Source organism: Natator depressus, chromosome 23 (genome assembly GCF_965152275.1).
Source record: "Natator depressus isolate rNatDep1 chromosome 23, rNatDep2.hap1, whole genome shotgun sequence".
Classification (NCBI taxonomy): domain Eukaryota; kingdom Metazoa; phylum Chordata; order Testudines; family Cheloniidae; genus Natator; species Natator depressus.
In genome coordinates this window covers 6,384,109-6,409,186 of record NC_134256.1, presented here as the reverse complement: position 1 = coordinate 6,409,186, position 25,078 = coordinate 6,384,109, and the positions used below count along the sequence as shown (strand labels likewise).

At 48.7% G+C, this 25,078-nt stretch overlaps 1 protein-coding gene across 1 annotated transcript; it reads left to right on the top strand.

Moving 5' to 3' along the window:
• The first annotated feature begins 234 nt into the window (after positions 1-234).
• Positions 235-22,839, top strand: LOC141976792 (uncharacterized). The gene is made up of 6 exons (XM_074937955.1): positions 235-272; positions 16,727-17,706; positions 18,519-18,590; positions 19,601-19,727; positions 21,804-21,917; positions 22,493-22,839. Exons 1-6 carry the CDS (start codon positions 239-241, stop codon positions 22,837-22,839), a joined length of 1,674 nt encoding a protein of 557 aa, XP_074794056.1. The 5' UTR covers positions 235-238.
• Positions 22,840-25,078: the final 2,239 nt, after the last annotated feature.

Here is a 25,078-nt window from a genome sequence, read left to right as displayed (position 1 = left end):
AGGTCTCGGATGCTCGGGGGACGGGCAGGGGGTTCATGGTCCCGCCGAAACCCCGGAGCCTGACAGACCCACTCCGCTGCGGGGAGGGCGTCGGGCCCTTTCCGAGCCGGCGCAGAGGCCGGGCTAAGCCCCGCCCCGGCTGAGCCTGACGGGCAGCGGGTCGCTCCAATCGGGAGCTGGGAGCCGAGCAACGCGTGGCCGTTGGGGCCGAGGGGACGAGGCCCCCCCGCCCCCCAGCATGGAGCCGGCCGCCCGCGCGGGCCCTCGCGCAGGTGAGAGAGCGGCCGGGGGCTGCGGCGCGCGGCAGCGTGACGTCGCGCCCAGCGATGGAGTGACGTGGGCAGGGGCAGGCCCAGGGAGAGGGGCAGGGAGGGTAGAGACAGGTAGCGGCCCAGCGGCAGGTGGGGAAAGGGGCTGGCAGGGAGCGGGGGCAAGTGAGGATAGGGGCTGGCAGGGGGCAGGGGGCAGGGGCAAGGGGGGATAGGAGCTGGCAGGGAGTAGGGGCAGGGGCTGGCAGGGGGATAGGAGGGGGCAGGGAGTCGGCCCAGGGGCAGGTGGGGTTAGGGGCTGGCAGGGAGTAGGGGCAGGGGCTGGCAGGGGGATGGAGCTGGCAGGGAGTCGGCCCAGGGGCAGGTGGGGTTAGGGGCTGGCAGGGAGTAGGGGCAGGGGCTGGCAGGGGGATGGAGCTGGCAGGGAGTCGGCCCAGGGGCAGGTGGGGTTAGGGGCTGGCAGGGAGTAGGGGCGGCGGCAGGTGGGGTTAGGGGCTGGCAGGGAGTAGGGGCAGGGAGCAAGGGGGGATAGGGGCTGGCAGGGGGCAAGGGGGGATGGGGCGGGCAAGGGGGGATAGGGGCTGGCAGGGAGTCGGGGCGGCGGCAGGTGGGGTTAGGGGCTGGCAGGGAGTAGGGGCAGGGAGCAAGGGGGGATAGGGGCTGGCAGGGGGCAAGGGGGGATAGGGGCTGGCAGGGAGTCGGGGCGGCGGCAGGTGGGGTTAGGGGCTGGCAGGGAGTAGGGGCAGGGAGCAAGGGGGGATAGGGGCTGGCAGGGGGCAAGGGGGGATAGGGGCTGGCAGGGAGTCGGGGCGGCGGCAGGTGGGGTTAGGGGCTGGCAGGGAGTCGGCCCAGGGGCAGGCGCAGGAGGGGATAGGGCTGGCAGGGGGCGGGGGCTGGGGGGATAGGGGCCCAGGGGTAGGAGCAGGTGGGGATAGGGGCAGACAGGAGATGGGGTTGGGGTAGGGACATGTGGGGATAAAGGCTGGCAGGGGCTCTGGGGTAGGAGCAGGTATGGATAGGGGCAGGTGGTGGCATGTGGGGATAGGGACTGGCAGGGGGGTGGGAGTAGGGGCAGGGGCATGTGGGGATAGGGTATAGGAGCTGGTAGGGGCTATGGGGTAGGAGTAGGTGGGGATAGGGGCAGGGGCAGGCAGGGCCCAGGAATAGGGACAGGTGGGGATAGTGGCAGGCAGGGGTTGGGGTAGGGGCTGGTAGGGGCATGTGGGTATAGGGGATGGCAGGGGCTCTGGGGTAGGAGCAGGTGGGGATAGGAGCAGGCAGGAGATGGGGTTGGGGTAGGGACATGTAGAAATTAGGGCTGGCAGGGGCTCGGGGTAGGAGCAATAGGGGTGGGTAGGGGCAGGCAGGAGATGGGGTTAGGGGCAGGTATTGGCATGTGGGGATAGGGGTTGGTAGGGGCTCAAGGGTAGGAGCAGGTGCAGATAGGGACTGGCAGAGAGTCGGGGCAGGGGGGTGGGATTAGGGGAAGGTAGGGGCATGTGGGGTTAGGGTATAGGGGCTGGTAGGGACTATAGGGTAGGAGCAGGTGGGGATGGGGCAGGCAGGGCCCAGGAATAGGGACAGGTGGGGATAGTGGCAGGCAGGGGGTGGGGTTAGGGGCACGTGGGGATAGGGGTTGGCAGGGGCTCCAGGGTAGGAGCAGGTGGGGATAGGGCCAGGCAAGGGCAGAGGCAGAAGGGATAGGGGCTGGAAAGGGCCCAGCCCAGGGGTGGGGGTAGGTAGGGGCCCAGGGGTAGGCGGGCAGGGCCCATGGGGACACTGGCGGTCTCTGTGGTGGCTGTGCAGTGACCGAGGGGCGGCACAGGGCTCCCTGCCAAGGACCCCAGGGATGGTGCTGCTCCCTGGGCTGAGTCTGCTCCCCTTGGAACACCAGCTCAGCACCGGACTGAGTGTGGAGCCCCCCCAATGCAAGCTCGGAATCTCTTGGACAGCAGCATCTGTAGGGGTTGCAGATGCACTGTGCACTTGTGAGATCATAAAGGGTAAAGTGGCTACAATCGTTCCTCAGTTTCCTCTTCCCATCTGTGGCAGCGAGAAAGAGCTGTTGAGTTCGCCTGCTACCCTGTAACAGTTTTTCTCTGAGCTCTCTTTGGATCAAGACCTATCCTGTATTTTGTCTTACATTAACAATTTTGAATTTCTGATCATTTTAAAAACAAAACAAAAAATCCATTTTTGTTTTGTGCCCTGTCCACATGTAATGGCAGACTTGCAGGCTTTGGGCTACAAGGCCTGTCCATCCTGTGATGGACTCATCCTGTTAGCTGTCAGCCACAGCTGGTCTTTTTTGCCTCAGGGAAATACATATACCTGGCCGGTGCTCAGTGTGAACATGAAAATCCCATGATACCTGCCTCAAGTTTTACCTGCTGGAGAAATCCATGTGGATCATCTTCGTTCCAGAAGAGAGAGGATCTTCCTCTAGATTGGACCAGGCTCCCGTGAAGTCATCCTCTGATAGTGCCCATACTTGCTGGTGCACCACTCCTATAACCACTGTGGACAAGAAGTTGATACCAGAGAGAGACTCCGCAGTAGTGACCTCTGCATTTGTGACCCTGGTTTCAAATCCAGCACCAAGAGACGAGGGAAGTCGGAGCACAGAGGCAGACATGGATCCAGGAACCGCTCAGTGTCCTTCCATAAGGAGAGGTGGAGACCAGGATCAGCCCTCCAGGGACAAGACTACTAAGCTCTCTACAATTGCAAAGGCTAGTGAACCTCTCTCAGTCATAAGCTTGGCTCTGGAGAAACATGTCCCAGTACCGATCTTAACACCATCCATAGGACGGGTACTGACATCAGCAACACAGTTGTGAATGAAACCTGCGGACTCCTTATTAGAGGAACCAGTACTGACGATGTCCCAGGTACCACTGCCTCAATTGGCACCAATGCATGCTCCCATCATGGCACTGAAATCGCTGTACAAGTTGGCAGCAATCATTGAGGATGTTTCTTCGTCATCCCTATTTTCAGGGCACTCATGCTTGCTGATCTCATAGAGAACCCTTCCCTCTGAAAACCAGGGAAGGCTCTGTGGAATGGACTAGAGGCTTGTCCCTCCAACCCCTCTATGGGTGGCACTAGACTGGCCAACCACAAGCAAGCTAACCATATCAATATAACATACCACCATGGACATGCTGGGGACCCCCATGCCATGCCTCCGGGAGCTGTTCTTCCCACCCTAGAAAGAGGAGATTAAGGTCCGCCTGTGCACCCATAGTCAGATTGATATCATCTTTCTTGGGAGAACAGAAGCAGGGAGTTGAGGTGAGTGCATCTGAATGGGGGCACCCTCTCTTCGTGTCCAGATGAAGCTGTCATCTCTGCCAACATCAGCTCTGGACAACTTCAGGGCTTTCCAGGAGCTGCTTTCCAGAATTGCAGAGACCCTGGATATAGAAACCTCTTTAGAGGTTTGACAACCTGTGCTCAGCTACACCAAGCAGAGTCACCCTTCCAATTAACAAGAGTATCCTAATAGTCACAAAGTCACTGCGGCAAACGCCTACCACCGTACCCCACCCACAGCCAAACAAGCAGAAAGGCACTGTGTGGTGCCACAAGAGGGTTTTGAACAGTACTTTATGCACCCAGTGCAGTGACCCAGGCCTCAGCTAGTCTATGCCTACTGTGAGGTGAGCAGAGGCAAACCAACACACTGGAGGGTTACCTTAAATTTTAAACTGTCCAACTGAAAAATCCCAGAAATTTGGCAGGAACAGTAATAGAATATGAATAATAGAATAGAATATAAATAATGTGAAGTAGCATCAAATACTTGCTCGGGAAAATAATAAACTTTAAATTACCATCACAATAAGTTTTTTTTGTTTTTGTTTTTTTTTTGTTTTTTTTTACAACACGCTGTGTCACCCCAAGAGGGAATTGACGACTCCTCTCCCTGGCTGCAAAGTCCAGCTTCACCCCAGCTGTCCCATCTTTTCCTCTCTCTGGCTTTTGATGCTCCATTACTTCAATGCTACAATGACTGCATCTCTTTCCAACAGATGCACCCGCGAACAACAGCTCCTCAGCTGGAGGGCCATACACCTTCCCAGGCACCCAAACTGTATTCCTCTGTCAGTGTCTCCATGGTTACCTCACTGGCCATACGCTCTGTGCCCCTTGTGGCCAGGCTACTTGTACACTGCCTTTCATGGTCCAGCTTCCTCTCCCCAGCTTCCTCAGCAAATCCCCTGTTTGCCTCAGTGCAGTCTCTTTTTACCTCCTTCTTCTTGAACTGCCTTCCCACTGCCAATTCTACGGCAGATTCCAAGCCCCTTCTCCAGCTTGAGCAGCCCTCTTGTCGACTGTCTCTTCCCCCCAGGACAGCACTCTATGCTGCTTCGTAACATATGCAGGCCCTAACATTTCCCTGTTGGTCAAAACTGCAGCAGGTGCTAGTGCCAAGGCCAGGATTATTACATCCAGCACTAGGCTCATTGGTAGCATCTGCTGTTCGTGAAAAATCAAAACAAACAAAAAGTAGCCCCCAAGATGAGGATCCAAAACAGCTGGACCTTTTTGGGAGGAAGGAGCATAGCTCTGCCTCATTCCAACTTCATATTTCAAACTGCCACTCCACACTTGGTACCAGGCAACAGGTTTGAAATGAGAGTTGAATGCCACATTCACACCAGTGGAGAGTTGACCCTTCCTTTGGATGTCACTTTTCCCCATTCCATTGAATATGGGCTGTCATAGCAACAGACAGATGGATGCCAGACATAGTTGCCTGTGGCCACTCTGTCCAGTTCCAACCTCTGCCCCTTTCCCTGTCCTTCAGGGACCCGTCTCATAAGAATACTGGGAGTGGTGGGGGGGAACCCAACATGTTGCCTCCTGCTTTGTCTAGAAGCCATAGATGAAGTACCTCGGGAGTACAGGGGAAGAAGCTGCTATTCCTTGTATTTTCTTATCCTGAAGAAGAAAGGGGAGGTCAGTGTCCTATCCTAGACCAGAGAAGATTGCCTTCCTTGGCCCATCCCTTCAGGCTCAAGATTGGTTTGTGGCTCTATTACAGTGTGGTCTTGGTCCATGACTAGGGCATCTAGGTGCTACCATAAAACAAATGATAATAAAACTTACAAAGACACCATAATAGAGGCTCAACTTAAACGTATGCCTAAAATTAAAAAAACACAGTAAAAGAACTAAAAAAGAGCCACCATGGCTTAACAACCATGTAAAAGAAGCAGTGAGAGATAAAAAGGCATCTTTTAAAAAATGGAAGTCAAATCCTAGTGAGGTAAATAGAAAGAAGCATAAACACTGCCAAATTAAATGTAAAAAATGTAATAAGAAAAGCCAAAAAGGAGTTTGAAGAACAGCTAGCCAAAAACTCAGAAGGTAATAACAAAATGTTTTTTCAGTACATCAGAAGCAGGAAGCCTGCTAAACAACCAGTGGGGCCCCTGGACGATCGAGATACAAAAGGAGCACTTAAAGATGATAAAGTCATCGCAGAGAAACTAAATGAATTCTTTGTTTCAGTCTTCATGGCTGAGGATGTTAGGGAGATTCCCAAACCTGAGCCGTCTTTTGTAGGTGACAAATATGAGGAATTGTCACAGATTGAAGTGCAACTGGAGGAGGTTTTGGAATTAATTGAGAAACTTAAACAGTAACCAGTCACCGGGACCAGATGGCGTTCACCCAAGAGTTCTGAAAGAACTCAAATGTGAAATTGCGGAACTATTAACTATGGTTTGTAACCTGTCCTTTAAATCAGCTACTGTACCCAGTGACTGGAAGATAGCTAATGTAACGCCAATATTTAAGAAGGGCTCGAGAGGTGATCCTGGCAATTAGTGACCGGTCAGTCTAACGTCAGTACTGGGCAAATCAGTTGAGACAATAGTAAAGAATAAAATTGTCAGACACATAGAAGAACATAAATTGTTGTGCAAAAGTCAACATGGTTTCTGTAAAGGGAGATCGTGTCTTACTAATTTATTAGAGTTCTTTGAGTGGGTCAACAAATGTGGACAAGGGGGATCCAGTGGACATAGTGTACTTAGATTTCCAGAAAGCCTTTGACAAGGTCCCTCACCAAAGGCTCTTATGTAAATTAAGTTGTCATGGGATAAGAGGGAAGATCCTTTCATGGATTGAGAACTGGTTAAAAGACAGGGAACAAAGGGTAGGAATAAATGGTAAATTTTCAGAATGGGGAGGGGTAACTAGTGGTGTTCCCCAAGGTTCAGGCCTATTACCAATCTTATTCAACTTATTCATAAATGATCTGGAGAAAGGGGTAAACAGTGAGGTGGCAAAGTTTGCAGATGATACTAAACTGCTCAAGATAGTTAAGACCAAAGCAGACTATGAAGAACTTCAAAAAGATCTCCCAAAACTAAGTGATTGGGCAACAAAATGGTAAATGAAATTTAATGTGGATAAATGTAAAGTAATGCACAATGGAAAAAATAACCCCAACTATATATACAATATGATGGGGGCTAATTTAGCTACAACTAATCAGGAGAAAGATCTTGGAGTCATGGTGGATAGTTCTTTGAAGATGTCCATGCAGTGTGCAGCGGCAGTCAAAAAAGCAAAGGGGATGTTAGGAATCATTAAAAAAGGGATAGAGAATGAGATGGAGAATATCTTATTGCCCTTATATAAATCTATGGTGCGCCCACATCTTGAATACTGCATACAGATATGGTCTCCTCATCTCAAAAAAGAGATACTGGCATTAGAAAAGGTTCAGAAAAAGGCAACTAAAATGATTAGGGGTCCCATATGAGGAGAGATTAAAGAGGCTAGGACTTTTCGCCTTGGCAAAGAGGAGACTAAGGGGGGATATGATAGAGGTCTATAAAATCATGAGTGGTGGGGAGAAAGTGAATAAGGAAAAGTTATTTACTTGTTCCCATAATATAAGAACTAGGGGCCACCAAATGAAATTAATGGGTAGCAGGTTTAAAACAAATAAAAGGAAGTTCTTCTTCACTCAGTGCACAGTCAACCTGTGGAACTCCTTGCCTGAGGAGGTTGTGAAGGCTAGGACTATAGCAGGGTTTAAAAGAGAACTGGATAAATTCATGGAGGCTAAGTCCATTAATGGCTATTAGCCAGGATGGGTAAGGAATGGTGTCCCTAGCCTCTGTTTGTCAGAGGGTGCAGATGGATGGCAGGAGAGAGATCACTTGATCATTACCTGTTAGGTTCACTCCCTCTGGGGCACCTTGCATTGGCCACTGTCCATAGACAGGATACTGGGCTGCATGGACCTTTGGTCTGACCCAGTCTGGCCTTTCTTATGTTCTTATGCTACCATCCACCTGGCTCACAGGAAGTACCTAGGGAGCCCAGTCATTACATGTGAAAGGGGCCAATTTTATGGCTTTGCCGAGGTGGCAGGTAGATGTTAAAGCTGAAACCTAACAAATTAGATTTGCCAATTTGATAAATATTATAGCCAATATTTTAATGGAATCTAATAATGATAACCCCTTTTCACTGAGTCTGGGGTTTACTAATTTTAACATTGGGTTTTTCTCAGGTCTGTATTTACCTTGTACAGTACTTTTCAAGTCAGGACACTTTTAGTTATTCTTAACCAATCAACAAGTTCATTAATTCATCAACAACCACATAGATATGCAATCAGTAGTTTTATAGGTTAAGTTCAGATATCAGAGGTTCTAGGCATGTACTGAATAAAACAGACTCTCCTGCAAATGTTTTATATAAACAGCATTGAGGCCATGCAGTTATAGTAGAGAACAACACAAATCACTAAGATTTCTTATTACATTTATTTATCAGCAATCAGTTCTTTAGTATCTCTAATATGTTTATCACACTTCAAGTAGTTCTCCAAGGAGTAAGGATGCACTTAGGGCACGCTTATGGTGAGGTCCTTGCTATTTCTAGTGTTTGGTTTGGACTAGTATAAAACATCAAAAGCAATTACTTAAAGGGCCAATTTACTCGGTCTTACAAAGAAGAAACATGCATAGCATTACTTAATTAAAATCCAACATATGGTTCTTTAGGGTCTTACTTGAAAGAGAATATATGGCAGCCTGCATATATGTGATGCTGCTTGGCAGACTTCACTTGAGGCCATTGCAGGCCTGGCTGAGATCTGCCTATTTTACTGAACACTGCATGAGCAAAAAGTGTTCCCCCACGTGTCCTGTCAGCTTTCCCCAAATAATTCCTAGAGGAGCTCTTTTAGAACAACATCCAATCTTGATTATAAAATTGCCAGTGATGGAGAATCCACCATGATCTTTTGGTGAATTGTTCCAGTGGTTAATTAGCCTCACTGTTTAAAAAAAAAAAAAAAAAAAAAAAACCTTATTTCCAGTCCGAATTTGTCTAGCTTCAACTTCCAGCCCTTGAATTGTGTTATAGATAGGGCCCTACCAAATTCACAGCCATGAAAAACGTGTCACGGACCGTGAAGTCTGGTCTTTCGTGCAGGGCTTTGGAGCAGAGCCCAGAGCTGGAGCGCGGAGCAGCTCCGGAGCAGTGGAGCTGCAGGTTTTTGCCTGGAGCTGGAGTGGAGCCAGAGCACAGCTCCAAAGCTTTTGTATGCTTTTACCCTATACTATACAGATTTCATGGGGAAGACCAGTATTTCTCAGACTGGGGGTCCTGACCCAAAAATGGGGTTGTGGGGGGTTGCAAGGTTATTTGGGGGGGGAGGTCATGGTGTTGCTACCCTTACTTCTGCCAGCAGCAGTGCAGACGTACGGGTGGGCAATACCATATCATGTGACCCTTACTTCTGCGCTGGTGTCTGCAGAGCTGGGTGGCCGGGGAGTAGTGGCTGCTGACGAAGGGCCCAGCTCTGAATGCAGCGGCGCAGAAGGGTGGCAATACCACACCAGGCCATCCTTACTTCGCTGCTGCTGCTGCTGGCAGCAGCTCTGCCTTCAGAGCGGGGCTCCCAGCCAGCAGCCGCCGCTCTCCGGCTGCCCCGCTCTGAAGGCAGCACCGCCGCCAGCAGCAGCGCAGAAGTGAGGGTAGCAGTACCGCAACCCCCCTGCAATAACCTTGCGATGCCCCCGTGACTCCTTTTTGGGTCAGGGCCCCCTGTAATTACACCACCATGAAATTTCAGTTTTAAATATCTGAAATAATGAAATTTATGATTTTTTAAATCCTGTGACTGAAATTGACCAAAATGGACATGAATTTGGTAGGGCCCTAGTTATAGAATCAGGATTAGAAGAGACCGCAAGGGTCATCAAGTCTAACTCCCTGCCAAGATGCAGGATTTCTGATGTCTAAACCATCCTATCCAGCCTCTTTTTGAAAACCTCCAGTGAAGGAGCTTCCACGACTTTCCTAGGCAGTCAGTTCTCTTGTCCTGCTGTTCCTACAGTTAGGAAGTTTTGCAGCTGGAGCCGTGAAATTGACAAGAATGACGGCCAACAACCCATGTAAGTAACGCAGTGTCTACACCGACACTGCATCGCCCTAACTACGCTGATAGAAGCCCTACGCCTCTCGTGGAAGTGAAGTTATGAAGTCAGTGGAGTAGGGCACTTACATCAGCAGGAGAAGGCTGTAGTGTGGGCACTGATATAATTAGGTCAATGTAAACTGCCTTACGTCAGCCTAACTCCGTAGTGTAGACCCAGTCTAAGTCTTAAACTGCTGTGCTGTAGTTTGAACCCATTGGCTCGTCCTGCCCTCTAGCAAGAGAGAATAATTTTTCTGCATCTTTTTTATTGCAGCCTTTCAAATACTTGAAGGCTGCTATCACGTCCCCTCTTAATCTCCTCTTTTCCAGACTAAACATACCCAGTTCCTTCAGCCTTTGCTCGTATGCCTTGAATTCCATCCCTTTGATCATCTTTGTCGCTCACTTCTGGAGCCTTTCCAGATTCTCTGCATCCTTTCTATGCATTGGTGACCAAAACTGGATACAGTACATCAGCCGAGGCCTAACCAGCACCTAGTAGAAAGATACTATCACCTCCCGTGACTTGCATGCTATGCCTCTGTTAATGCAATCCAAAATTGCATTTGCTTTTTTTGCAACAGCACCACAACTCCTAGATTCTTCTCAGCAGTGCTGCTGCCAAGCCAGTTATCCCCTATTCTGTATTTGTGCATTTGGTTTTTCTTCCCTAAGTGTAGCACCTTACAATTGTCTTGTTGAGTTTCACTGTGTTGTCTATAGCCCAGTTTGCCAATTTATCAGGATCCCTTTGAATTTTAGCTCTATCCTCCAAAGCGTTTGCAACTCCCCTTAGCTTTGTGTCATCTGCAGATTTGATGAGTATGCTCTTTAGCTCTACATCCAGGTCATTAATAAACATGTTAAACAACATCAGACCCAGAACAGATTCCTGTGGAACCCCGCTTGAGACCTCCTTCCAGTCTGATATCACTCCTTTATAGTTACCCTTTGTTTGTGATTGTTTAACCAATTATGTATCCACTTAATGGTAGTTCCACCGAGCCCGCATTTCTCCAGCTTACTTATCAGAATGTCATGTGGGATTGTGTCAAAAGCCTTGCTAAAGTCCAGTAATAATATATCCACTGCATTCCCCCTGTCCTCCAAACCAGTTACCCTGTCAAAGAAGGAAATTAAGCTGGTTTGGCATGATTTGTTCTTAGTAAATCCATGCTGGCTGCTAGTCATCACCCCTTCATCCTCCAGGTATTTGCCAATGGAATGTTTTAACATTGCTCTAGTAGATCCCAGGTATTGCAGTCAGGCTGACTGGTCTGTAGTTCCCTGGCTCCTCCTTTCCCCCCTTTTTAAAGATGGGCACCACTTTAGCCCTTCTCCTGTTTTCAGGACCTCTGCTGTCATCCATGAGTTTACAAATATTATTGCCAGTGGCTCCGAGATTTCTTCAGCTCTTTCCTTCAGCACCCTCGGGTGAATAGCCTCAGGCCCTGCTGACTTGAATTCATTCAGATGAGTCAGAAGATCTCTGCCGTGTTCTTATCCCAGTCTGCATCGCTTTCCCTTTATTGTCTGTGATAACTTCACTAGTCATCCGTTCACATTATTTTTTGTGTGACGACTGAAGAAAAGTAGGCATTGAGCAGCTCTGCCTTCCTATCATCTTCCATTACCAGCTCACCTTCTCCATTGAGGAGTGGGCCCACACCATCCCTGATCTTTCTTTTTGACTGACATATTTGTAGAATCCCTTCTTGTTGTCTCTAATATTCCTTGCCAGCTGTAATTCATTCTTTGCCTTGGCTTTCCTGATTTTGTCCTTATATGCTCATGCTATTCCCATATATGCTTCCTTGGTGACATGCCCCTCCCTTTCCTGTAAGCATCCGTTTTGGATTTTAGATACCTAAAATGCTCCTTGTGCAGCCACATTTGTCTTCTTATTTTTCCTTTGCATTGGAATAGCTTGCTGTTGAGCCTTCAGTATTACATCTTTTAGGAACTGCCAACCCCTGTTTGACTCCTTTTCTTCCTAATTGATCTTTCCTATTTCTCTCAGTTAGTTGAAATCTGCCTTTCTGAAGTCCAGTATCCTTGTTTTGCTGTTTTCATGTCTTCCTTTCCTTAGGATCTTGAATTCTATCAGATCATGGTCACTTCCTCCCAAGTTCCCAACCACCTTTGTGTTCACATCTAATTCATCAATGTTGGTCAAAACCAGATCCAAAATGGATGACTCCCTAGTTGTTTCCTCAACTTTCTGAATCAGAAAGTTGTCCCCTTTCTTTCTCTGCTAGATTGAAGAGCCCATTATCAAATACTCATTCCCTGTTAGTTCTCTTGTACTTTTGTTCCAGGGAGTCAGTGGTTTTTACTGCTCAATACGAGATCAACATAGATTAGTTATGTTGCTGTCATGTTATCACATAATATAATTGAAATAGTCTTGTTTATTTTAATTTTATTTTTTTTCAGTTGTTACCGGCAACTCCTACTTATTACTGCTTGAAATGTTGTATCTTTTTTAAATCAAAAGGCTTCCTGTTTGTTATAATGAAATAGTTTTATACTTAGACACAAACCCAACACAATTGCAATAGATCTTCTACAAAGTATGCCTTGTAAGGTATCAATGGGAATGTTATAGTCTGCTAAATATTATTACCCTGTTTATATGAGTGTATTATCATTGTATATGAAGTTATGAATCTTTGCTGTGTGTTTGTATCTTAAACATGTTGTGTTCTTGGGTAACACCCGCAAGGCAGATTTACATCAAGACCAGCCAGCCATGGTTCATGGGCCATCAAGGAGAATCAGCTCTTCCAATGGGCTCCTCCTGAAGATGTCTGAGAGAGGACATAGACAATGGAGGCCCAGTGTCTCAGTAGGGCACGTAGGAAGTGTGATCCATGACTCCATGTTGGAGAGAGTAACTTCCCATGCGCATGCGCTGAAGGTATAAATGGAGACTTTTTCCTGCTCCACATCTCTGGACTATGGTTTCTAACAAAGGGCAGGTTTGAACAATGGGCTGAGAACCCCCAGTCTTTTGGGTGATCTAGAGAGACTTACTGCAAGCTAGGAGATTTAACATCACTGCTGTTATCCTGATCTACAAACTCTGAAATCAACTGTAATGTATATGATGCATTTGAATCTTTTAATAACTCTCTTCTTTTATTATATGAATAAATGTTTAGTTTTTAATTTACTAAAGCATTGGCTATCAGCGTGGTTTTTGGGTAAGATCTGAAATATATTGTGACCGGGGGTGAGTGTCTGGTTTTTTGGAACTGGAAGAATCTAATACATGTGATTTCTGGTTTTAATCGTCATTTATCACAGAAGTCTGGTTTATCTGGTAGTGCATGAGGGCTAGAGGGCCTGAAGGGGACTGTCTGTGGCTCCATAATAACTAGTACAGTATTTGGAAGCACACATTTGTTACTGCCTTGGTGACATCTTATGATAGAGTATCCACCAGTCTGGGGTCTGTGCCCTGGATTCCAGCAGTCTGACCTGAGATAGGCACTCTTAGCTGTGTCCCATGCCAGGCAGCATGACGTTGGGTTTGTGTCAAAGAGTAAAACTATTGAATTACAACACAAAGAGGAGACATGTTGATTATGCACTACTTCTGTAGGGGAAATAATGTAAACATTTTAAAAAAATGAAATTTCCCCAAACAAATCTTCAGAAATGAAAAAAAAATTGTATTGAAATTCTTTCCCTTGGGATGTTGAGTTGAAATTGACATGCTTTAGCATAAATAAAATTGTTGAAATAACTTTTTCTGGCAAAAAACTGACAAATGTTGAGCCAGCTCTTGTCTTCTGTGCCGTACAGGTGAACAGTCCTGACTAATAAACAGATGTGTCACTCCGGCCCTGTAACGTTGTGTGTCTTACAATGCTTTGCTGAAGTAGCCCCTACCTGGGCCGCTCTCAAACAGCCTTCCAGCTTGCAAGCCACACCCTGGTTCTCACCAGCTTTGGTTATACTGCAGGGTGACCCCAACACACCCCCAGTCTTAAATTTCCCCCCAGAAATATATGTCCTGTACTGCCCTGCCTTCTCCTGGACAATACAAATTATATTAAGTCTGCTATTTCTTTAATAGAAATAATATGCGCATAACTTGCCACCCCAAATGCAGATTCCCAGACACTTCAATTTAAACACACTGGATTAGATACAATGATAAAGCAAGTTTATTAACTACAAAGAAATAAATAATGAGGCATAAAAGTCAGAAATGGTTATAAGAAAAATAAAGATAAAACGTTTACTAATATCTAATTTAATGAACTATCAGATTCAAGCAGTTTCTCACCATATGCTGTCAGCAAGCTTACTGACCAAATTCTGCTGGTTAGAACCCCTCCCGCAGGTTCCAAGAAAGGCTTCCTGTGTTGTTTCAGGTGCATTGAATGTGATGGGAAGGGAGAGAGAAAGCGGGGTGCCTTGGGGTATTTGTCGCTCCCTTTTATAGTTTCAGTCCCTCTCTTGGGAGTCATTTCTAGCTGGGCACCAGGAGCAGTGTTCCCTCGAAGCTGCACAGCCGCCCAAGAATCAATCAAGTGCCGCCCACTGATTAGCAGAGCCGCGCACATCCGGCACGTGTTCAGGTGCCCCTCCCCCCGCTGCTCTGCAGCTGCGCTGCTCCTGCCCTCTGCCTTGGAGCCATCTGATCCACCAGCTGATTCCAGGACCCTGCTGCTGGCTGTGCAGAGTGGGGGGGAGGGAGGCACTGACGTCAGGGTTTTCCCCTCCCCTCACTTCCCTCTGCCTGTGTACCCCATCTCTGCAGAGCCGGGGAGGAGGGACAGGGCTCAGGAGCAGGACGGAGCTGCTGTGGTCTGAACGAGGCTTCTGGTGAGTGCCTCTGAGCTTAAAGACAGCGCACGGTCTCTCATATATGTCCCCAGCAGCCAGCACACACACACACTGTCTCTCTCACACACACACACGCTGTCTCTGTGTCTATGTCTCTCTCTCTCACACACACACACGCTGTCTCTCTCTCACACTCACTTTCTGTCTGACACAGTCTGTCTCACACACAGACACTGTCTGACACACTCTCACGCATACACACACACACACACACACACTCTCTTTCACACTCACCTCCCAACACATACTTGTGGTGTTGTTACTTCTTGGTACTTCCTTCAATACACACATATTCTGTGTAATTTTATTCTTTCAAGGTGCTGATGTTTTAGTTTTTTGATTGGTCATAATTTTATTTCTCTCTAATGCTTAAATTTAATTCTTTTGAGTAGTGAATTCTAAAATGCCTAACTTGTCTTGGCTGCAGTAATTATCCCTATTAGTAACTTTTTCGAAAATATATATTATATCTAGGTTTTCTGTTTCCACTGGTGGCACACATCCGCACATTACCATTGGTGCACATAACCAAATTCATTCTGCACATGGAGGGAAAAAATTAGAGGGAATATTGACCAGGAGCGAAAGAATCTATGTGGAAGGATGTTCCCTGCTGCATTTTTTCTCCTATTTGAGCTTTCTTTGTTTCCCTTCCTGCTTGATGACTCTATTTACTGCTTAAATGCAAATTAGGCAGAGCACATGTTCCTGTGTTTGAGACAGACCTGTTTCACAACCTCAGTTCGGGCAGGGCTGTGGGTTTGGAACATGTGTTGTTAACACCACACAGTGGAATCTAGTAACTTCACATACAAACATTGCCACACACTTTTTATCAAGGTGATACTGACCAGCAAATTACAAGTTTTCAAATGATACCCTACCAGGCATACTTTGTACCAAGTTTATTACAATGGTATGTAGGGTATGAATACAGAGGTACGTTCTGTCACACCTTTACATTCGCTAGAAGCATCAGTGAAGCTCATGCTCTCATGGCTTACCCTCCTCATGCAGCCTGTCACAAGGAGCAGGTGAAGCCGAGACCTCATCCGAAGTTTATCCCCAATGTAGTCTCAAAATTTCATCTGAACTAGTCTGTTGGCTTATGTGTGTCCTCTCCCAAGCCCACTCTCTGGATACTTCAGGGGACTTATAGCACTATGCTGACAGAACAAAACCATCCATCTCCTTGTCTCTTCATAGCCATCTCTGGTGCTTTGAGAGGGCAGGCTCTTTTGCCCCAGAGGATAGCCGCATAGATCATGCAGTGCATCTTGATGTATTGCCAGATGGCTGATGGGCCTCTCCCTCAGGCCATTGAGGCTCACTCTGCTGCAGCACAATCCACATCATCTGCTTGTATCTGAAATCTAAGCACTGTGCTCTTGACCTAGCTGCAGGTCAGATGCCAAGGACTGGAGAACAGTGCTACAATCTCAGTTCAGCTAGATCAGCTGCCTTCCAGATGGAACATTGCTTGCCAGCCACTTACAGCAGGATCCACACTGATGTGTATTTGAAGCAGTGAGAACGGTCACTTACCCTATGGTAACTGGTTCTCTGGGATGTTATCAATGTGGATCACATGATCTACCCTCCATCCCTGCTTGTTTGGAGCGCTTCACCTACAGGATTCTGAATTAGGGAACTAAGGGATGGTTGCTGCCTTTCCATGCTTTATGGAGCTCTCAGATTGGAGCGCAAGGAAGTGCATGGTGCATGGATGACCCTGATGGACACGGCTGCTCAAGTCTCTTCTCCTGCACACCTGCACTAGAACCCACATTGACAACAGCATCTCAAAGATCCGCAGTTACGGTAAGGTAAGGAACGGTCCTTTGCATGGAGGGGGCCATTAGTGCCACGATTTGAGAATATTTTTTTAAAGCCTTCAAATGAGGAGGCAGAGAATAGGAGCCCCGACAGCTGCTCCCCAGGCCCCTTCCTAGTGTTGTTTTCTGTCTTTGTACTATCCCCACCCTGTACTCTCTTTCATCCCAGGAAGGATTGAGAGATTCACTGCTTTGGTTTAAACTCTTATGATTAGTGATTTATTGGTTACAAACCTTTCCCAAATGTGTGTGTCTCCAAAGCCCAGGGAATGACTTGTGTCTGGATTCTGTTTTTCTTGCAGATAAGAATGGGATGGGGGCTGACAATGAGGAGGCCGGGCTAGCTCAGAATGCTCCTAAGACAGTGGATTCTCTCATGGCATTTACAGAAAGGTTCAGAGAGTGTGATTCCCAGGGTCCTGGCAAAGAGGATTCCTCTGGGAGTCCGAGCGGGACACAGTGGCAGCAGCAGGGCGACACTGTAGGGAAGAGACAGAGTAAATCTGACTGGGACCAGCCAAAGAGCCAACCAAGAGAGAAGCCCCATCAGTGTCCTCAGTGTGGGAAAAGATTTGGACACAGTTCACACCTTATTACCCACTGGAGAGTCCATACAGGAGAGACGCCCCATCAGTGTGCTGAATGTGGGAAGAGGTTCAAGCACCGGTCCTCCCTCAATACGCACCAGAGAGTGCACACAGGAGAGAGGCCCCACCAGTGTCTTGAGTGCGGGAAGAGCTTCCGGCACAGCTCCCACCTGATCACGCACCGGAGAGTCCACACAGGAGAGAAGCCCCATCAATGTGCTGAGTGTGGAAGGAGATTCCGACACAGCTCTTCCCTTAACACGCACCGGAGAGTGCACATGGGAGAGAAACCCCATCAGTGTACTGAGTGCGGGAGGAGATTCCGGCAGAGCTCGCACCTGATCACCCACCAGCGGGTCCACACTGGAGAGAGACCCTACCAGTGCGCTGAATGTGGGAAAACCTTTGCTGGCCACTCTGCGTTTGCCACCCACCAGTGGATCCACACTGGAGAGAAGTCCCACGCGTGCGCCGAGTGTGGGAAGAGGTTCCGGCACAGCTCCTCCCTCCATGCCCATCGCAGAGTGCACACTGGAGAGAAACCCCATCAATGCACTGAGTGCGGGAGGCGATTCCGGCAGAACTCACACCTGATCGCGCACCGGAGGGTCCACATGGGGGAGAGCCCCTTCTGCTGCCCTGGGTGTGGGAAAAGGTTCAGCCACGGCACAGACCTCATTCGACACTGCAGGAAGGTGAGTCCCCAAGCTGCCAGGGCAGGGGCGGGATACAGGGACATGCTGTGACATTACCCAGGGTACAATCTGGACTGATGAACAGCTGTGTCATTTCAGTGCTCCAACTTGGGGAGCCTTTTACACTCTTTGAAAGCTAGCACTCCTGGTCTGCTCACACAGAGCCTGCAGCATGTAAGTTACTCCCACTTATAGTGTCTGAGTGCTGCAGCTAGCCACTTTTGATTTACACTGCAGAGCAACACCAGCAAACTCCCAGACCTGGACCGTCCCCAGAAATGTATGCCTTGGACTGCCCAGCCCACTCCTACACAATACAAGCTCATACAAAGCCCTCATTTTATTAATAGAAAATGATAAGCACAAATCCTGTTATCCAAATTGGAGTTTCCCCAGCACCTCAGTTCGAACACACTGTTTTAGATAAAACAATGAACAAGTTTATTAACTGCAAAAATATTTTAAGTGAATATAAGTCATGAGGCATGAAGGTCAGAATTAGTTACAAGAAAATAAAAGCTTATGCTCAAATACATTTGTTAGTCTCTAAGGTGCCACAAGTACTCCTTTTCTTTTAAGAAAATAAAAGTAAAACACAACTAATGCCTAATTAAACAAGTGAATTTAAAGCAGTCTCTCTCACCATGTTACAGCAGTCTTACTCACTGAATTTCTTCCCGTCAGAGTCCCTCCTCCAGTCCAAAGCTGTTTCCTTTGTTCTTCAGATGTTGTGGATGCCGTGGGTAGAGAGAAAGGGAGGAATAATTTGGGACATCCACTCTCCCTTCTTATAGTTCTTTTTCTTCTTCGAGAATCATCTCCAGCTGAGGTTCAGAACAGAAAGTCTGTGTGGATGGAACCCCCTGCTGTTTCTTTATCAAGAGGTAGATTTTCCCCACACACCCTCTTTCCTGCCAAAGAATGGTGACTTTACCAGGTGATGGTCTATTTGATTTTTTTGACACCTGGCTGAAGTGTTGGCTAGCCTTTTCTCTCTGGGGAACTGGTTTATGACTACTCCCCAGACTTCGAACGTGTCTTAGTAACATCTTATAACTTTATATGCACACACATTTTACTAGGACAATAATTATCAGCAAATTATGAGTTTTCAAATGATATCTCACAAGGCATACTTTGTACAAAATTTATCACACCCCTGTAAAAGGGGTGAACGTAGTGGTACGGACTGTCACACGCTGTCCTCCCCCAAGTGGTACAACCTGTTCCTGGGCCTTAGGGCTTGTCTACACATAAATGTTAATCCATAATACAGTAGGGTGTGAATGTAAATGGATTAACTATCTCAGATTAACTTGACGTGTGGATACGCTTATTCTGGGATAAATGTGCTTTATTCCAAATTAGCTTAATCCAAAAGTGAATTAAACTAATTTGGAATAAGGCATGCTTATTCTGGAATAAGAGCCGGAATAGAAATAATAAGAGCCCTTAGAAAGGCAGCTTTCTCTGTTGTAATAGAACGGTTTCTCTGCCTGTCTTGTCCACTTACTGTAATAAATATTTAAAACGAAACCAGGGTTTGGACAGGGCCAGAATCATCCTGTCTCAGGGCATGAACTACCCGCTACCTATTGGGGGAGAGGAGAAATTTCCCTGGGGGCAGGGCTCCCATATCTGCCTTCTGCCGGGTTTGGGGCACCTTCTTCCAGGCTGTCGTCAGAGACTGGATACCAGGCTAGAGGGAGCCCCAGGTGCCTTGAATCCAAGGCCAGAGCCACACAGGCGTCACTGCCTCTTGTCTTTTTCCTCTCAACAGAAAGCAAAGCTGCACAGAACACGCAGTGCCAGCCCCTGCTGCCCCGTGCGTGGCTGAGCAGCGGGACAGGCCCGGGAGAGGCAGGCACTGAGGAGGAGGAGTTTGTTGTTCCAGGTGCCGCTGACGTTTGCGGATGTAGCTGTGCATTTCACAGCGGCAGAGTGGGCCCTTCTGGGTGAGAGGCAGCGGGAGCTCTACCGAGACACGATGATGGAGAACTATGGGAACGTGGCCTCTCTGGGTAAGGGGTTTGCTTCTCCACATGTATTAGAGTCCAGGCCTTGGCTCAGGGTTTCTCGTCATCCCTTAGCATTCCTAGGGCTCAGCTTCTGTAGTTCCCAGAATCTGTGTGAGAAGCTGTCATCCTCCATTCCCAGAGCCACACCAGCAGGAGACGGGACAGACCAGCTTTCCTAGGTTCATAGCGTTTAAGCACAGATGGGTTCATTAGATCATCCAGTCTGACTTTCTGCATGTCACAGGCCCTGACATGTCACCCCTATACCCCTGTTTTGAACCCTGTGACTTCAGTTAAACTAAAGCCCTTGAGACATTCCACCATTGTGAATCACAGGCAGAGAATAGGAGAGATCCAGGCATCGCTAGCACCTGAGGCCCCTGCAGTGGCAGGGAATTGGTTAATGGTGATCCGAGCAGGCGACCCTCGTCCTATGCTGCAGTGAAAGGTGAAAACCCCCTGTGGTCCCTGCCAATCTGACCAAGGGGAAGATTCCTTCCCAACCCCAAATCCAGCATCAGTATGACCCCAGACATGTGAGTGAGGGACCAGCCGGGCATCTAGAGAGAAGATTCTCTGCACCACGTCAAACCACCAGCCCACCCCAACCAAGATCCTGTCTCTAGCTATGGCCAGAATGCTGATGATTCAGAGAAAGATGGAAAAATTCCCTAGATTACAGTTGAGCATCAGTGAGGGGAAAATCCTTCCTGACCCCTTCAGGTGCCTGTCTGAAGCCACGCATCTTGAGGGTGGATTATAGTCATTAGGATCTCCAGTACGTGTCCCCAGAGCACAGCACTGTGCTTGGAAGAGGAGGCTTCTGGGTGTCTTGCCTACTGCCCGTACTCAGAAAGTCTCTAGCTGTGTTTTTGGGTGGGGTGGGGAGCTAGGGGATAAACACTTGCTCTGTGCCAGAGTCATAAAACCTCTCGGGGTAGGGTGGGGATACCCTGGCCCTCGAACAGGGGCCAGTCACAAAGAAAAGTGCCTTGTAGCCTGGGACCGGGATTTCTCAACATCCCGGTGGGCAGTGGCTGCCATGGAAACCCAAGGAGAATGTTTCGGGTTGCAGTGTAAAGCTGTGAGTTGGAGGGGAAGCGCTCACGCTGGGTTGGATGGATGGATGGTTGGATAGGGGAATTCTGGTTAATTCCTGCAGAAAACGGCCCTGAGCACCTGGGGCCTGTTTAACTCTGAGATCCTCTTTTCTCCGGTCTCACTTGCCTCTGGTTTCAGCCTCCAGTCTAGCGATGGGGCGACCCTGAACTCCTGGCCTGTGTCTCTTTACACCGATTGAATGAGTCTCCCTGCTACAGGGAGGCAGTATACACACTGCAGTGCTAATCGCTTTGGGTTAACCCCGTTGTGTTTGGTTGCCATGCAGCCAGGTTGGCTCTTGATTCCAAGGGCCTCCCAGAGGTGATGCGTGGGGAGGGGATATGGGGAGGTCAAGTGCCCCCCCAGATTGGCCTGCCATGAGCGAGGAGGGAGAGGGGCTCTACCTTCCCTCCCTGATCTTCTCCCTCTGTACCTTTGGCTGAATTGGCTGCGCTCCCTGGCAGCCGGGCAGGGAGCAGGACAGAGCCACATCTTCCTGAGACAGCCTGGCTGGGAGGCAGGGCGGCCCACTCCCTGCCTGGGCTTGGCTGCGGTGCAGGGGGGAGCCCCTCACCGCAGGTAACATGGGGCAGGGAGAACGTGGCAGCCCCGGACTCTGCCAGGGGGGGTGTCACTCAACAGGGGAGACACGTGTGGCGGTCACATGTCCTCCCCTTTAGCTTGTGCCCCCTCAGTCATAACTTGCCCCGAGAGGGGGAGGGATTGGATTTAGCCCTCTGAGTTGGAGATAGAGGGTCCATTTGCATTTAGCAGAGGCGCTGGTGTCTTAACAGGGGTACATCAACTCCCCTCGCAGACACTTCGCCTCCGCAGAAGGCTTCTGTGATGTTTCCCCAGCTGTGCGGATCCCGCCTCCTTGTGGGCACGGGAAGGCTGGCTGGGGTTAAAATAATGGAACAATAAATGCTGAGACGTTTGGCTTGCTGGGACCTTACCTTTGGACTTTCCCATGAGCAGGGATTCCCGTTCACAAGCCTGACATCATCTCCTGCCTGGAGCGGGGGGAGGAGCCCTTTGTCCCAGCTGCCCAGGGCCTTGAGGAACCAGAGATCCTGAGAGGCATCTACACAGGTGAGGGATGGGATAAAGCACCTCCAAACCCATGGACGAGTGAAATGAAATGTTGGGACCCTGGCAAAGCGGCGTGAGCGCCCCCAGCTCTGCCTCCTCTGGTGAGCTCTGCGGAGGCAGGTCTTGGCCGGAGATGTGCCGTGTTTGTCATGGCTCTGAGCAGCCTCTTTCTGCCTGGGGGGGTTTGCCCCCCGAGTACCAGAGAGTTCTGGAGCCATACTACAAAATGTAAACATAGAGTCCTGAGGCCAGAAGGGACCATTAGCCCCATCCAGTCTGGTGTCCTCAATCACCCAGGCCAGAGAACCTCCCTTGGAGAATCCTGCATCCAGCCCCTGGCGAGTGAGTGAGCCAGAAAGGACCCTAGGGATCCAAAGAGAGAGACCCCTGCAGCCCCCCTGCTCTGTCGCCTTCCCTTCACTATTCCCTTTCCTAGCTGTCCTCGCCCATCTCCTCCCCTCGGCAGATGGATGTTGTGCATTCAGCTCTGGGGTTCCTGCGCTGGGAGCAGTGGTTATCGGTGACACACCTGTGTGCAGTTCCTATTCACAAGGTTCCCTGTCTCCGACCCCCAGGGGACGGCTCATACCCAGATGGCCTCTTTATCCCAGATAATGACAGGATTGTGTCTCCGACTCGAGAGTCCTCACCTGGGAATCCCGACTGGAGAGCGAGCGAAGCAGTGGGCACCCTTTGGAGCTGCACAGAGACAAACCCGCTCCATGCACTGACTGTGGGGGGTGTCACAGCTCGTGTTGCATCAGAGACACCCCGCCGGATAGAAACCAGCAGGGCTGCGTCCCCCGGGCCCAGGGGGCCCCGTCCCACCAGACACGTTCTGCATCACACACCATTCGAGGCATGTGGGGTCAGCCGTGAGTTGTGGTCTCAGGGGAAGGGAGCACATTCCTGGGGTGATTAATTGCTTGGGAATCAAGTAACGGGGGGGGGCATTGGGGTAGAAACCAGAGGGGAAGGATTCCTGGCTGTATCACTGGCCTGCTGGGTGACCTTGGGCAAGTCTCTGCCCTGCTCTCTGCCTCAGTTTCCCTATCAGTAAAATGGGGATAATGTTACTGATCTTTGTCAAACACTTTGGCATCTAGTGAAAAAAGAACACTAGACAAGAGCTGGGTTTTATTATTTTATTTTATTTTATTATTAAGGAGAATCTTGGGCTTATTGATCATTGCTTAGGTGCCAGTGATCATGACTTGATTACATTTGTCATGTGCAAACAGAATAATGTCCAAACCAGTATAAGTATATCTACACTTGTACTTTAAAAGGGCCAGTTTCACAAAGCTGAAAAAAGTGACGAGTCAAATGAGCTGGGAGAAAGCATTTAATCAGAAAATTGTGAATGCTGTTTTGGAGTAGTATAAGAACATTGTACTAGATGCCTAAAAAGCCCAAATTCCCCAAGCAAGAAATAAAGGCTATTCATGTGGAAAAAAACCAACAACCTGGCTTAGAGACGTGAAAGCAGCTATAAAAAAATACAATATGTAACATCTGGGGGAAAATGTAGAAAATTGCTAAGGGAAGCGAAAGGACACAATCTACGGCCAGCCGAGTTAAGGACAATAAAAACTCATTTTAAGAATATTCAGAACAAAAGGAAACCTAATAATAGTATTTGTCCATTACTGAGGCGGGATACTTGGCTAGCAGGACCATTGCTCTGACCTAGTATGACTGGCCTTATCATAGAATCATAGCATATCAGGGTTAGAAGGGACCTCAGGAGGTCATCTAGTCCAACCCCCTGCTCAAAGCAGGACCAATCCCCAACTGAATCATCCCAGCCAGGTCTTTGTCAAGCCTGACCTTAAAAACTTCTATGGAAGGAGATTCTACCACCTCCCAGTCTACACCCCCTATCTGGCCTCCTGCATGTTCCCACCCCCCTTACTCCAGGGGTGACTTGGGGAAGAACAGGTGTTACCTAGCAGCTCTGTTCTTGCGGAACCAGGGCGCAGTACCCAGACTGTCTGACTCATGAAGGACACCCCTCCTGCCTTATAGAATATTCGGGTTGAAGAGACCTCAGGAAGTCATCAAGTCCAATCCCCTGCTCAAAGCAGGACCAACCCCAACTCAATCATCCCAGCCAAGGCTTTGTCAAGCTGGGCCTTAAAAACCTCTAAGGATGGAGATTCCCCCACCTCCCTAGGGAACCCATTCCAGTGCTTCACCACCCTCCTAGTGAAATAGTGTTTCCTAATATCCAACCTAGACCTCCCCCGCTGCAACTTGAGACAACTGCTTCTTGTTCTGCCTCTGCTTAAACCAAATCTGCATCAGAAGAAAGACTTACAAAAAGCAATGAAAAGGCAGTGTGAGATGCACCTAAACCTCTCTGGACAAGGATGACAGGATTCAGGAAACTCCCCGAGCCTCATTTGCATGGATGATGGGACAAGGAGGCATCTCTATTAGCATACAGAATGGAGAACAGAGATTCCAAGGCAAGAACTGCACAGAACTCTAGGACCAGGGAAGCCCTGAATGATGGGGGATCTCTGCTCCAGATGTTAATGAACCCATGCCTGCACACACCAAGCTCAGTAGTTATCAGACCAATTCTAGTAATAAATCCTTTATTGGGATCCAAAATAGTGAAGCTCTCTAATTGCATTGTGAGCTCCCACCAAGGAACACCGCCCGTAGCCAGGAATGATCAGCTCCCCTGTCTAGCCTGAACAAAACAACTGTGGTAGTGTCCCTTGTTTACACATAAACAAATCTAGTCTTCTCCCTTGAACCATTGTTGTTTCTCTACAAAAAAAAATCCTGCTCATGCTCAAGGAAGTGTTCTGATGCCTGGATCCAAAATCTGCATCCGTTCCATTGGGACTTTATGTTCTCCTGACTGATCGTGCTGTGGGCTCTGCCTGTCCCCAGCACTCCGGACCCTCACCTACCCACCACCACCTGGGACTCCTGATCGATTCACGCTTCATGGAGTGGTGAGAACTCAGTGTGCTCTCTCTCCCGCTACCTCGTGGGTGTTTTTTGGTTTCCTCATTTGCTCTGCAGCAACGCTCCTCGTACCTAAGCTAAAAGATCCCTGCAGCACCCAAAAATCCTGAGGGGTTTGCTCATCAAGTGGGTCACTACCAGAACAATTGTAACGCGAAAGTGGGGGTAGAGACGTG

Bases quoted from the DNA above. Each gene is read 5' to 3' on its own strand.
- LOC141976792 (XM_074937955.1), top strand. From the start codon at position 239: ATGGAGCCGGCCGCCCGCGCGGGCCCTCGCGCAG. The intron at 273-16,726 runs GTGAGAGAGCGG...TTTTTCTTGCAG, and splicing joins CCGCGCGGGCCCTCGCGCAG to ATAAGAATGGGATGGGGGCT. The intron at 18,591-19,600 runs GTAGATTTTCCC...TTGTTGTTCCAG, and splicing joins TGCTGTTTCTTTATCAAGAG to GTGCCGCTGACGTTTGCGGA.